The 13,724-nt window shown below is 51.7% G+C and overlaps 1 protein-coding gene across 1 annotated transcript; it reads left to right on the plus strand.

Annotated features, from left to right (window-relative positions):
* Positions 1-884: 884 nt before the first annotated feature.
* Positions 885-10,087, plus strand: LOC135515522 (uncharacterized). The gene is made up of 2 exons (XM_064939141.1): positions 885-1,535; positions 1,589-10,087. The coding sequence occupies exons 1-2, from the start codon at positions 885-887 to the stop codon at positions 6,602-6,604; spliced, it is 5,667 nt and encodes a 1,888-aa protein (XP_064795213.1). The 3' UTR covers positions 6,605-10,087.
* Positions 10,088-13,724: the final 3,637 nt, after the last annotated feature.

A 13,724-nucleotide genomic window follows, 5' to 3' on the forward strand; every position in this document is an offset into this window, starting at 1 on the left:
TAGAATTAGAATGGAAATGGGAAGCGCCCCGTCGATCTTTGCTCGTCCTCTCGAGCTTAACTGCGACAGAACCGGATGCAGCGGGCGGAAAAACACCCCTCCTCCACTATCCTCCCCTACCCTGCCTCCCTGCCTCTCTCCCTGGCTTCCACTTTCCTTCCCTCCCTCTCTCTCTCCCTCTGCCTTCACAAATAATGGTTAGAGTCATGGCCGGCAGATTCTGACCACTACCAGGAATGGGCCAGCAGGCTGTGATGAGAATCACCCCCCTTTTCCCCCCACCATGTCTGTTAAACGGGACCTATTTGTTTTAAGTCCACAGGGCTATGGGATGCAAGTCGACACTCTATTCCAAGGGAATCTTGATTAAATCTTGATTAAATCTGAACGCCTTCCAATTAGGTGACGTGAATGTTGTGACACAGCCAAGATGGATCCCTGGAATTTCTTTCCAGTCTCTGTGTGCTGAAATCTAAACCAGCATTACCACATATTCCTTCTTCTTCTCTCTTTCCCTGCTCTCGCCATTCCTTTGTGGATTTTAATATCAGCTGATGTTTGTTGCGCTCTTAAGCAACTTTAAGCATTTCCTTAGCATCATTTCCTTAGCATCGTTCCTTAGCATCGTTTCCTTAGCATCGTTCCTTAGCATCATTTCCTTAGCATCGTTCCTTAGCATCATTTCCTTAGCATCGTTCCTTAGCATCGTTTCCTTAGCATCATGAAGGAATCTTTTTTTGGATAGGAATGGGTATTTTCTTTCTTGTATAATACATTCAAATGTAGTGCTTATCCACAGCGACTTACAAAACTCGCATGCAGGGATCCATTCTAGCTGTAACACTCATCTCTTCTTGTCGTTTCGCAGGTTTTGGGGGCTGGTCATGGTGTCCTGGCTGGAGGTGTTGGACCCCCTCCACGCAGGCATCTTCTTGCTACGCCTGAACGAGCAACGCCTGACCGCCGGGCCCACCCTCTTCTGTGACGTCAACCTCATCGCCACCAGCGACGCCAAGTTGGCCGCCTGCTGCCAGTACTTCCGCCAGCTGCTGCTGTCGTCGTCTTCCCCACCGCCTACGACTCCTGTATTAGGCAGCCACCACCCGCCGTCTACCCCCTCTTCCAGGCTCATCCAGGGGGCTGAGCTGGACCTGCCTAACCTCCAGTCCTGTGTGCTGTCCAACCTGCTTGACTTCATCTACTCCTCCCGTGTTGCCCGCAAGGGCTCCAAGGGGACCAGGCATCTGTCGGAGGCGGGCCTCAGCCTTAGGGTGCCCATCTTGACCAATCTGGTTGAGGAAGAAGAGGAGGCGGAACCAGGGCAGATGAAGGGTAAAAGCCGGCAGTGCCGAGGAGGGGAGGCCATGATGGAGGGGCTGATGAATGATGAGGCAGACGGCCCCGAGAACGCTAAGATCACCCTCAGCTTCCCCCTCAGTGCCGCCCTGCCCGCCGCCCTCACCGTTCACAACCACCGCCCCTCCTCAGCCACATCCTACCCCCGCCGCCGACACTCCTCCAAGGTGTCCAACGAGGTGTCAGCGTGGAAACTGGATGCCACCACCACAGACAAACGGGGGCCCTTTAACCCCCCCCAGCGGGACAGCTCCCCGTCCTCTTCCTCCGCCTCCTCTTCCCCTTCCTCCTCTTCCTCTCCTATGGATCTTACCGCACTGGTCAAAAAGGACATCAAATCCCCCCCACCTCTTTTCAAAGCCTGTCTGGACTCCCAGTTCCACAGGTTCCCCCCCAGGTCTTCCAATGGGCCTTTAGGTGGTTACCCAGGGGAGGGGCACAGACTGACCAATGGCACGGCCTCACCCTCAAAGACTGCACAGATCCTGTTCAACCTGAGCACTGTGGCCTATCGGGGCCAGGGGGGCGGGGCACAGACAGAAAGGAGAAAATAGGGAAAAAAGGAGGGAGGGTGGGCAGCCCCCAAGTTGGAACAAACCTACGTCCACCCAACCTCCACCTTTCTCCTCCTCTTCCTCACCCCTCTGAGTCTTTCACTCTTCCTCCTCACTCCTCCTCCACCCCCCCAGATGGCCCCGAGCCGGAGCTGATATGTGGGGTGTGCCACCGCCTCTTCAGCTCCGCCTCGTCTCTCACGGCCCACATGCGGCTGCACCGTGGCGGCCGGGCCCTCAGCTGCCAGCACTGTGGCAAAGCCTTCATCCACAACAAGAGACTGCAGTCACACGAGGCCTCCTGCACGCACGCTCTGAACCCGGCCCTCCCATCTAGCATCCCCCTTCTCCCCATCCTGGCCAAAGAGGAGCCCCTGGAGGAAGGGGAGGTTAGGGTGGAGGGAGGACAGATTGTGGGGGCAAGTGAAGAGGATATGAAGCCTGGGAAAGGGAAAAAAGGGCGAGCTCTCCTGGTTCGGCATGAAGGCGACGTGTCAGAGCTGGTGGGGGACGAGGACCACTTCGTCAAGGTGGTGGACGGCCATGTCATCTACTTCTGCTCGGTGTGCGAGCGCTCCTACATGACCCTGTCCAGCCTCAAGCGTCACTCCAACGTGCACTCGTGGCGCCGCAAGTATCCCTGCCACTTCTGTGACAAGGTGTTCGCCTTGGCCGAGTACCGCACCAAGCACGAGGTGTGGCACACGGGCGAGCGACGCTACCAGTGCATCTTCTGCTGGGAGGCCTTCGCAACGTACTACAACCTGAAGACCCACCAGAAGGCTTTCCACGGCATCAGCCCGGGCCTCATCTCCAGCGAAAAGACAGTCAACGGCGGTTACAAGCAGAAGGTCAACGCCCTCAAGTTCTACCGCCTGCTTCCCATGCGTTCCCAGAAGAGACCCTACAAGACCTACAGTGACTCCCTGGCCAACAGCCTGCTGCTGCCCCCGTCTGACCCCTCTGCCGTCCCCTTGCCTCAGCCCCTGGACTGCAGCCTGCCCGGCTCCCTGGACCTTCACAGCCTCATCAGTTGCTCTCTACCCAAGGGTGTGAAGCCTGACCCTGACGAGTTCCCTGCTGGCTTCCCCCTCTCAGTGGGCCTAGAGCAGGGAGAGATCCCCACACTGCCCCCCTCCCTGACAGGTATGGCCTTAGGGAGAGTAGCTGACAGAGAGACAGAGTCAGAGCAGGTAGATAGCTGTGGCAGCAGCTCCAAGGCATCCGTTCGTAACAAAGTCAAAACTCCAAAGGTCAGCGGTAGCCCAGAGTTGGGTTTGTCTTCTGTCATCACATACGGCCACTCCAAGCCCTCCGTCATTGTGCATGGCACAGCAGCGCCATCCGTCATTGTCCATAGCAACCAGGTCACCTCTGGGGCCGGGAAAGGCCCCCTGAGCAGTCCCTCCCCTGAAGCTAGCAACAGCCAGACACTCCCCAAGGTCAGTGCAAAGCTTGTTAAAATTCACAGGGAAAGTACGGAGAGCCATAGGAAGAGAGCTAAATTAGTGGATAGTTCAGATGCCACAGAGGAGGGGGAGAGGAGATCAGAAACAGGTAGGTCCCATCATAAGTCCCGCAAGGGGCACAGCAAGAGTGACAGCTCCTCAGCCAAACAGTCGTCCACAGGGTCAGAGGGCAAAGGGGCCGGGCCGCTGTGCCAGATCACGGTGCGGATAGGCGAGGAGGCCATGGTCAAACGCAGCATCTCCGAGACGGACCTCAAGAGGGACAGGAGCCCCCCTCCTTCCAGAGCCAAAAGGATGGACTACTCCCCACATGACTCCAAGGAACCTCGCCACTCCCACCACCACCACCACAAACACCGCTCCCATCGCAGCTCTAGTGTCGAAGCTGAGGGGGAGAGAGGAGGAGATGGGGAGAGAGAAAATGGAGAGGGGGACAGCCGGAAGAAAAGCCCAAAAGCCACGGGCAAGGTCAGGGAGTACTACTTCCGCCAGGAGGTGCGCAAGCAGGGGCAGAGTGAGGATGATGAGGACAACCTCTGGAGGCCCTACTACTCATACAAGCCCAAGAGGAAGGCCCCTCATGCCCACAAAACAAAGAACTGGCAACGCAAACTCCACTACAAACGCTCCCTCCGGCTAATGAGGAGGGCAGAGAGACTCATGGACCATGTGAATAAGGAAGACCAAGAGAAGGAGGATGGAAAGATGGATGAGGTGGAGCAGGAAGTGGGGGAGGTGAAAGATCACATGGTGCAGGAGGAGGGAGAGGCACCTGAATCGTTCAGTACTTCCTCTATACCTTCAAAAGAGAAGGACAAAGAGGGGGAGGAAGAAATCGGGGAAGCCCACCTTAAGCTCGCTGATCCTCCCCTGGTCTCTCCCCAGCCCCCATTGTCTACCTCAGTCCCCCCTATGGACACAAAACGCCGGCTCTGGTCCGATGGAAGTGCGTCGGTGTGCGATACGTGTGGTCGCTGGTTCTCCAGTTCCAGGAAGCGGGATAAACACGAGCTTAGCCACCTGCTGGAGTTTGTGTGCCTCCTCTGTAGGGCCCCCTTCCCTTCCAGGGACCAACTAGAGGACCACCAGAGAGCCCAGCACCCCAAAGCCCCCAACCCCTCGTCTGTGCCATCCCGAGCGGGGTGTCAGTCTCGAGATGAGGGCATGGAGACAGAGACGGAGTTAACAGAGGTAGACAGGGCAAGAGAGAGGGTTATACTAGGGAAGGGAAGTCCAAGTTGCCTAAGCAGGAGGTCATTGGCGAGACACACCTGTCCGCAGTGCCATAAGGTGTGCAAGACATCCTCAGCGCTAAACCGCCACGTGAGGCGCCACGAGTTAAGCAGCTCCCCGGAGAGAGAAAAGGAGGAGACGCAGACAGAGTCAAAAACAGCAGCAGCAGCAGAGACAACAGTTAGCACTGTTAGCAAAGACGTAGACACCACGAGTGACCATGTTCCTATTGTTCACTCTGTCCCCGTTATCAGCTACCCTATCCCAGAGACACAGCATAGTAGCGAGGCCATAGAGCCGCTGCAGTGCGCGAGCCAGCCTAGCGAGGTGAAAGCAGAGCACCAAACTCCAACACCGTGCAGCGGCCCTGAACTCAAAGAACTTAATGAACTCACAACTCCCATTCCTGACAGAGCGCCCAGTCCTCAGATTATTCAGCCCCCTCCAGAGATCCCCACTGCCGACCGGCCGACACCATCTCCCTCCCTCTGCTGCTCCTCGGCCCTCCAGGGTGTGCTGGTCATGAGCAGCGGAGCTGAATGTCTGGACTACCGGACCCCAAGGAAGAGGAGTCTGGAGGGGCAGAACCACAGGAGGACCAGCCCTGCACCTGTCACTTCTCCAAATATGGCCCCGACCTTGCAGATGAGAATCAGCCATACTGCTGCTCCTCTGTCCGTTGCCATGACAACAGTGCCCCTCCAAGGGGTCTGTGGTGTGAAGCAGGAGGGTGATATTGTGGGAAAAGGACAGAGGGAGGGATGTGGGATCAGCCTCCTCCATCATGCTGGTTTTAAGAACTCACCAGTGGCCCAAGATCTCAGGGTCCCACCCTTGTCCAGGAGCCCCAGTCCCAACCAAGCACAAGACCTGACCATGTCCTCGATTTTAGCCAGGGAGAGGGAGGTGGAGAGGGAAAGGCAGAGAGAATGGGAGAGGGAGATGAAGAGAGAGCTGGAAAGGGAACAGGATATGGAGAGAGAGTTGGAAAGGGGGAGGCAGAGGGAAAGGGATATGGACAGAGAGCTAGAAAGGAGGAAGCAGAGGGAGAGGGAGATGGACAGAGAGCTGGGAAGGAGGAAGCAGAGGGAGAGGGAGATGGACAGAGAGCTGGGAAGGGAGAGGCAGAGAGAAAGGGAGATGGAGAGGGCTCAGCAGTCAAGGGGAGCATCACTACAGGAGCAGCCCAGAGACATGGAGGGGACCCTCCTGGTACCCAAAGAGGAGCCGATTAGTCCCGCACTGTCCCCGATACACACACCAATTCAAACTGCTATTAACAGCCCACCCTTGCAGAGGCGGCCCTCCAAGTTTCCCCGCCGCTTCCCCACTGCTATGGACCTGCTGATGCAGGCCAATCAACAGGTTGCCCAGTCCCTGCGTGGCACACAGGGTCTCGAGAGGTTTCAGTTGCCCCCTGGGTCGGTCAGTGGCAGCGACCGCCCTTCTGCCCATGCCCTGCTGCTCCCCCGGGACCCCCCACCGTCCGAGGAAGAGCCCCTGGACCACTCCCCAGCGCCATCGAGAGACCCTCACAGAGGGGAGGTCACTGCCAGGGGATACCCCATGCAGGACTACCCGCTGCCCCTCATCGTCCAGGGTGGCTACCGCTCTGGCAAGAAGCAGGAGGACAACCTGCTCATGTCCTACCCGACGGGGCCTCTCGCCTTCGGGCCGCTGGGGAAGATGGTGCCTACCGGGGATCTTGCCAAACTGCCGTTCTACCCCGACCCCTACCACCTGCTTTACGGGCCGCAGCTGCTAGCCTACCCCTACAACCTGGCCACCCTGCCCATGGCTCTGAACATGATGGCCCCCGGGGGGGAGAAGGTGGAGCCGTTGCCTTTCCTTCCTGCCCTCTTCAACTACGCTGCTGCAGCTGGTCCCTACGCTGGCATGGCGCCACACCACCTAGTGGGGAACCCCAGCCTCTACAACAGCAGTGGCGGCAGCAGCAAGAAACAGCGGGACAACAGCAACGGAAAGTTGTAGAAGGTGTATATAGAAATGACATCTGAGGAATATTTCAAAGCGGACGACCAGTCCCTGTAGTGGAGAAGGAAGGGTGCCATCGGCTCCTTTGTAGTGCGTACACTTGCACAGTCCCCTGCCTCTCTTTTGTAAAGTAGCGATCAGAGCCAAAGCGTTGAATCAGGAGGAGGGTTGATGTGAAGTGGGGGAGTGAAGTAAGAGGAGGAGAGAAAAAAGACAGATCCATCATTCCCCTCTCCTTTCCTCTGGCTCGCCCCATTCACCTCTCCTTTCCTCTGGCTCGCCCCATTCCCCTCTCCTTTCCTCTGGCTCGCCCCATTCACCTCTCCTTTCCTCTGGCTCGCCCCATTCACCTCTCCTTTCCTCTGGCTCGCCCCATTCCCCTCTCCTTTCCTCTGGCTTGCCCCATTCACCTCTCCTTTCCTCTGGCTCGCCCCATTCACCTCTCCTTTCCTCTGGCTCGCCCCATTCCCCTCTCCTTTCCTCTGGCTCGCCCCATTCACCTCTCCTTTCCTCTGGCTCGCCCCATTCCCCTCTCCTTTCCTCTGGCCCGCCCCATTCCCCTCTCCTTTCCTCTGGCTCGCCCCATTCCCCTCTCCTTTCCTCTGGCTCGCCCCATTCCCCTCTCCTTTCCTCTGGCTCGCCCCATTCCCCTCTCCTTTCCTCTGGCTCGCCCCATTCCCCTCTCCTTTCCTCTGGCTCGCCCCATTCCCCTCTCCTTTCCTCTGGCTCGCCCCATTCCCCTCTCCTTTCCTCTGGCTCGCCCCATTCACCTCTCCTTTCCTCTGGCTCGCCCCATTCCCCTCTCCTTTCCTCTGGCTCGCCCCATTCACCTCTCCTTTCCTCTGGCTCGCCCCATTCCCCTCTCCTTTCCTCTGGCTCGCCCCATTCCCCTCTCCTTTCCTCTGGCTCGCCCCCCCATTCCCCTGTCATTCCCCTCTCCTTTCCTCTGGCTCGCCCCATTCACCTCTCCTTTCCTCTGGCTCACCCCATTCCCCTCTCCTTTCCTCTGGCTCGCCCCATTCCCCCTCCTTTCCTCTGGCTCGCCCCATTCCCCTCTCCTTTCCTCTGGCTCGCCCCATTCCCCCTCCTTTCCTCTGGCTCGCCCCATTCACCTCTCCTTTCCTCTGGCTCGCCCCATTCACCTCTGGTTTCTGTTCTCACGTCTTTCAGTAGAAATAGTTCAAGAGCTTGATTAATTGTCCTCTCAAACTTGTTACGACAATATCTATAATATAAGAATAACAACAGCTAACAGGGTGTGTTTTGCGAATCATTTGTTTCGGTCCGCTTCCCATTCTGTTGACCGCATAGAAATACAGGGGAGGCCTTGTTTTAGGGACAGAAGGGATCAGCCAAAATGGACATAATTCGACACGGTGGGAGTCGGAGCATTAAATTACACTGTGTGAGTGTGTGATATGTGTGATTGCTTTAGTAAACTTGTGCTCCAAGTGTCTGTGAGAGCTTTATATGAACAGGTAACATGCACAGTATGTAGGAATTCTGTTTGTGAACGCTGAGGTGGGATTCTGCTTGTTTGGCGTGGATGTGTGTGTGTGGATGTGTGTGAGTGGCTGTATGGCTGCCATCTGAGTGCTGATCGTTCCATGGGGTTCTGAGGTGTTAGCAACATTCTAACACTAGATGGACTAGGCATTATAGGTCAGTGCATAGAAGCATTAGAAGGAATTCCTCTATTTCCCGTTCACAAAGCAGCAACTCTAGCAAACCTTTTGCCTGGAGTAGAATCTGTCAATTACCGATCTTGTGAGCTTATGTTACCTCCAGTAACCATAGTGGCCAGATGAATTTCAGTCCGGGTCACTAACCTAAGACCATAGTGGCCAGATGACTTTCAGTCCGAGTCACTAACCTAAGACCATAGTGGCCAGATGACTTTCAGTCCAGGTCTGCTTCGAGGTTCATGTTAGTTTTTACCTTGTGCATAACAACTGGAAAACATTCCTAGAAAAAGGGGGGGAAGACTTGACACTTGTAGCTGTTATGCACATGTACTGTAGCTGGCCACTGGGTGACAATCATAGGCTAGTGTAGACCATACACTTCCAGTTGTCCTTGTACTCATCTCATTTCTTCCAAGGATTGAAAATAATAAAACAAGAATCAGTCAACCTTTTTATTCTTGTGGCCTTTTCCCTCCCCCTGATGCCCCCTGGTGTCCACCAAAGACCCACTCCATTTGCTAGGCCGTGTTGAAGAGAGGGAGTGTACAAGGAAATACATAGAGATGGAATCAGGGCAGGGCAATTTCTGTGATCCTAAGAGAGAGATTAAAAGAGAAACACAGAGGCCAGGGCGCACCTAGGCCAGTACCCTCAACGGAGCTTCCTACATCTTGATGTCGAATCAAAAAGACCCCTCCCCCTCCACTGAAAGGAGATAGAAAAGGACAAGGCGAATGGAGTCGGAAGACGCAGTAAGATCACGCCACACTGAGGTCTGCTTGTCTCAGACAGCTTTTTGTGTTCCAATAGCTCCTCTCCTCCCTCCCTCCTTCTGCGCTCTGGGGTAGAGAAGCGAGAGGTGACGTAATCGTCTCCCACAGAGCTGGTGTTGAAGGGCCGGGCTTAGCAGCATCCACTGTGCCGCTCTGAGTTTCCCAGAATCCTGTGGGACTTTTTCCTGTTCTGAGTCTTTCTCTGTGTGATTTATGTGTTACACTACATTTTTGGATTTGTTTAACTTTTTCTACCCCCTTTAGCTAGGGAGACAAAAGTGGATTCAGCAAAAAAGGGGGTTTGAGTACACTTATAAATATGAATGTAATTTTAGTAAAGAGGTTATTGAAGTACAAAATGCATTAAAGGTAGATGGATTTCAGTTTTTCTGACTTGAAAAATAACATGTGTAAAGAGTCGTTAAGAAGTCTGGTATGCATATATACTGTACAGTCCTAGGAACATCAAGACACTTGGGTTCTGTATCCACTAAAGCATGAGCAACACTCGCTTCCTAACAGTTTATATCCTCCTAGGTATCCAAAATCACTCACTTTCTCTTCCCCATAACTTTGTTTCTTTTCCCTTCCACATCCTGTCCTTTCCCCCATTATCTCAGCTCTCAATCTAGGTTTTGTCTCGGTTGTATTTGTTCCGGAGTATAACCCCCTCAAAAAGAGCAGCTGCCGCGTTTATTTCTCAGAATCAGTATGGGAGCTGTCCAATTATCCCCCTTCCTCCCCAAACAAACACACACTTTACACCACCTCTTTGAAGTGTGTAATGGGGTATGTGTGTATGATGCCACCGCTGTGCTGTTCGTTTCGGGCAGGAGGACGAAAACACAGCGTGACCAACCGCAGGGGCTTGCGGCCTCCACTTGGGTGTGGTTACAAGCCTTTTGTGCGTCTCGTGTGTGTGTGTGCGTATCTCTGTGTGTGTGTGTGTGTGTGTGTGTGTGTGTGTGTGTGTGTGTGTGTGTGTGTGTGTGTGTGTGTGTGTGTGTGTGTGTGTGTGTGTGTGTGTGTGTGTGTGTGTGTGTGTGTGTGTGTGTGTGTGTGTGTGTGTGTGTGTGTGTGTGTCTGTGAAAAAGGAAAACCAAAACAAATCTGCTTCTATGCAGCATATCCCTCGGGGAATAGGGACCTCCTGTATTTTTTTTGTTGCCTTTTTCAGTGGTTTTGTTCCAGAGGCCCCCCCCCCCTCCCTACCCAGCTGTAAAGACTCTCTCCATACTATACCTATCGAAGGCCATTTCACTAGATGGACATATTTGTGTTTTGTAAAAAACATTTCTTATGCCATAGTTTTGCCATCATGGCAATCAATCATTGACCAAACGCCTGCAAATAGACATAAAGAGTGAATTCTGGTGATGATATACACATTTACAGTATGTTTAGTAAGTTCAAATGAATTGTGCCTCCGCTTTGATATATTGAAACGTAGCTGTATTGAAATGGTGAGGATCTTCCAGATTTCAGACAAGGTGCCTTTTTATGGCATAAGAAATGTAAATGGTATATGGCTGAATTGATCAAAATGGCAAATAACTTGAAGAAAATCCATGTGGTTCAGAGTGCTATGAAGCTGGTCATAGTTCTAGGGGTGTGGCTAAACAGTTTGGTATTGTGTATGTTTAGGTAAATACTGTGCCATAGTTTTTAGAGTCCACAAATACGTTACCGTTTTCTTTCTTCTTCAAATATATCAAATGTTTTACTGTTGCCTGATAACGTTGTCTCTGGATTTGATACAAAGGCTTGTAGCCACAGCTTTCCCAAAGTCTCTTGTTTGTTTACTTCCTTGTTTCTTTAACTCGTTCCTCTTGTTCTCCTCTCTCCTCTTCGCTACAATCAAACAAATAAAGTATTAACCTGATGACCCAACAGAAGGAAAGTTTCATGTCTAATTTGAACATCTGCACTGAGATAAAAACCGATTTGCCCTATTATTTTAATCACTGTATAACGTGTTCCTCAACATTCTTTGTTCTCCACAAGGTGAAGTGCTAGTTGATACTGAGTTTGTTGAAGCAAATTCAAAGTACATAACAATAACAATAGCTGGTGTTGTACTACACCACCAAGCAATACAGTTAGCTGTTACCGTTGTACTACACCACCAAGTAATACAGTTAGCTATTACTGTTGTTGTACTACACCACCAAGTAATACAATACTACACCACCAAGCAATACAGTTAGCTGTTACAATACAGTTGTTGTTACTACACCACCAAGTAATACAGTTAGCTGTTACTGTTGTTGTACTACACCACCAAGTAATACAGTTAGCTGTTACTGTTGTTGTACTACACCACCAAGTAATACAGCTAGCTGTTGTTGTACTACACCACCAAGTAATACAGTTAGCTGTTACTGTTGTACTACACCACCAAGTAATACAGTTAGCTATTACTGTTGTTGTACTACACCACCAAGTAATACAGTTAGCTGTTACTGTTGTACTACACCACCAAGTAATACAGTTAGCTGTTACTGTTGTTGTACTACACCACCAAGTAATACAGTTAGCTGTTACTGTTGTTGTACGACACCACCAAGTAATACATCTAGCTGTTACTGTTGTTGTACTACACCACCAAGTAATACAGTTAGCTGTTACTGTTGTTGTACTACACCACCAAGTAATACAGCTAGCTGTTACTGTCGTTGTACTACACCACCAAGTAATACAGTTAGCTGTTACTGTTGTACTACACCACCAAGTAATACAGTTAGCTATTACTGTTGTTGTACTACACCACCAAGTAATACAGTTAGCTGTTACTGTTGTACTACACCACCAAGTAATACAGTTAGCTGTTACTGTTGTTGTACTACACCACCAAGTAATACATCTAGCTGTTACTGTTGTTGTACTACACCACCAAGTAATACAGTTAGCTGTTACTGTTGTTGTACTACACCACCAAGTAATACAGCTCAAAATCAAATCAAATCAAATTTATTTATATAGCCCTTCGTACATCAGCTGATATCTCAAAGTGCTGTACAGAAACCCAGCCTAAAACCCCAAACAGCAAGCAATGCAGGTGTAGAAGCACGGTGGCTAGGAAAAACTCCCTAGAAAAGCCAAAACCTAGGAAGAAACCTAGAGAGGAACCAGGCTATGTGGGGTGGCCAGTCCTCTTCTGGCTGTGCCGGGTAGAGATTATAACAGAACATGGCCAAGATGTTCAAATGTTCATAAATGACCAGCATGGTCGAATAATAATAAGGCAGAACAGTTGAAACTGGAGCAGCAGCACGGCCAGGTGGACTGGGGACAGCAAGGAGTCATCATGTCAAGTAGTCCTGGGGCATGGTCCTAGGGCTCAGGTCAGTTGAAACTGGAGCAGCAGCACGGCCAGGTGGACTGGGGACAGCAAGGAGTCATCATGTCAGGTAGTCCTGGGGCATGGTCCTAGGGCTCAGGTCCTCCGAGAGAGAGAAGGAGAGAATTAGAGAACGCACACTTAGATTCACACAGGACACCGAATTGGACAGGAGAAGTACTCCAGATATAACAAACTGACCCCAGCCCCCGACACATAAACTACTGCAGCATAAATACTGGAGGCTGAGACAGGAGGGGTCAGGAGACACTGTGGCCCCACCCGAGGACACCCCGGACAGGGCCAAACAGGAAGGATATAACCCCACCCACTTTGCCAAAGCACAGCCCCCACACCACTGGAGGGATATCTTCAACCACCAACTTACCATCCTGAGACAAAGCTGAGTATAGCCCGCAAAGATATCCGCCACGGCACAACCCAAGAGGGGGGGCTGGGGGCGCCAACCCAGACAGGATGACCACATCAGTGAATCAACCCACTCAGGTGACGCACCCCCTCCAGGGACGGCATGAGAGAGCCCCAGCAAGCCAGTGACTCAGCCCCTGTAATAGGGTTAGAGGCAGAGAATCCCAGTGGAAAGAGGGGAACCGGCCAGGCAGAGACAGCAAGGGTGGTTCGTTGCTCCAGAGCCTTTCCGTTCACCTTCCCACTCCTGGGCCAGACTACACTCAATCATATGACCCACTGAAGAGATGAGTCTTCAGTAAAGCTAGCTGTTACTTTTGTTGTACTACACCACCAAGTAATAGTTAGCTGTTACTGTTGTACTACACCACCAAGCAATACAGTTAGCTATTACTGTTGTTGCACTACACCACCAAGCAATATAGTTAGCTGTTACTGTTGTACTACACCACCAAGTAATACAGTTAGCTATTAATGTTGTTGTACTACACCACCAAGCAATACAGTTAGCTATTACTGTTGTTGCACTACACCACCAAGCAATACAGTTAGCTGTTACTGTTGTACTCCACTACCAAGCAATACAGTTAGCTGTTGCTGTTGTTGTACTAAACCACCAAGCAATACAGTTAGCTGTTACTGTTGTACTCCACTACCAAGCAATACAGTTAGCTGTTGCTGTTGTTGTACTAAACCACCAAGCAATACAGTTAGCTGTTACTATTGTTGTACTACACCACCAAGTAATACAGTTAGCTATTACTGTTGTTGTACTACACCACCAAGTAATACAGTTAGCTGTTACTGTTGTTGTACTACACCACCAAGCAATACAGTTAGCTGTTACCGTTGTACGACAACACCAAGCAATACAGTTAGCTGTTATAGTT

Source organism: Oncorhynchus masou, chromosome 27 (assembly GCF_036934945.1).
Source record: "Oncorhynchus masou masou isolate Uvic2021 chromosome 27, UVic_Omas_1.1, whole genome shotgun sequence".
In the NCBI taxonomy this organism is placed as follows: domain Eukaryota; kingdom Metazoa; phylum Chordata; class Actinopteri; order Salmoniformes; family Salmonidae; genus Oncorhynchus; species Oncorhynchus masou.

What these genes read in the sequence shown, in the direction of transcription:
- LOC135515522 (XM_064939141.1), top strand. Translation starts at nt 885, where the DNA reads ATGGTGTCCTGGCTGGAGGTGTTGGACCCCCTCCACGCAGGCATCTTC. An exon ending in CCTCCAAGGTGTCCAACGAG is followed by an intron (nt 1,536 to 1,588) that starts GTGTCAGCGTGG and finishes GGGGCCCTTTAA; the next exon opens with CCCCCCCCAGCGGGACAGCT.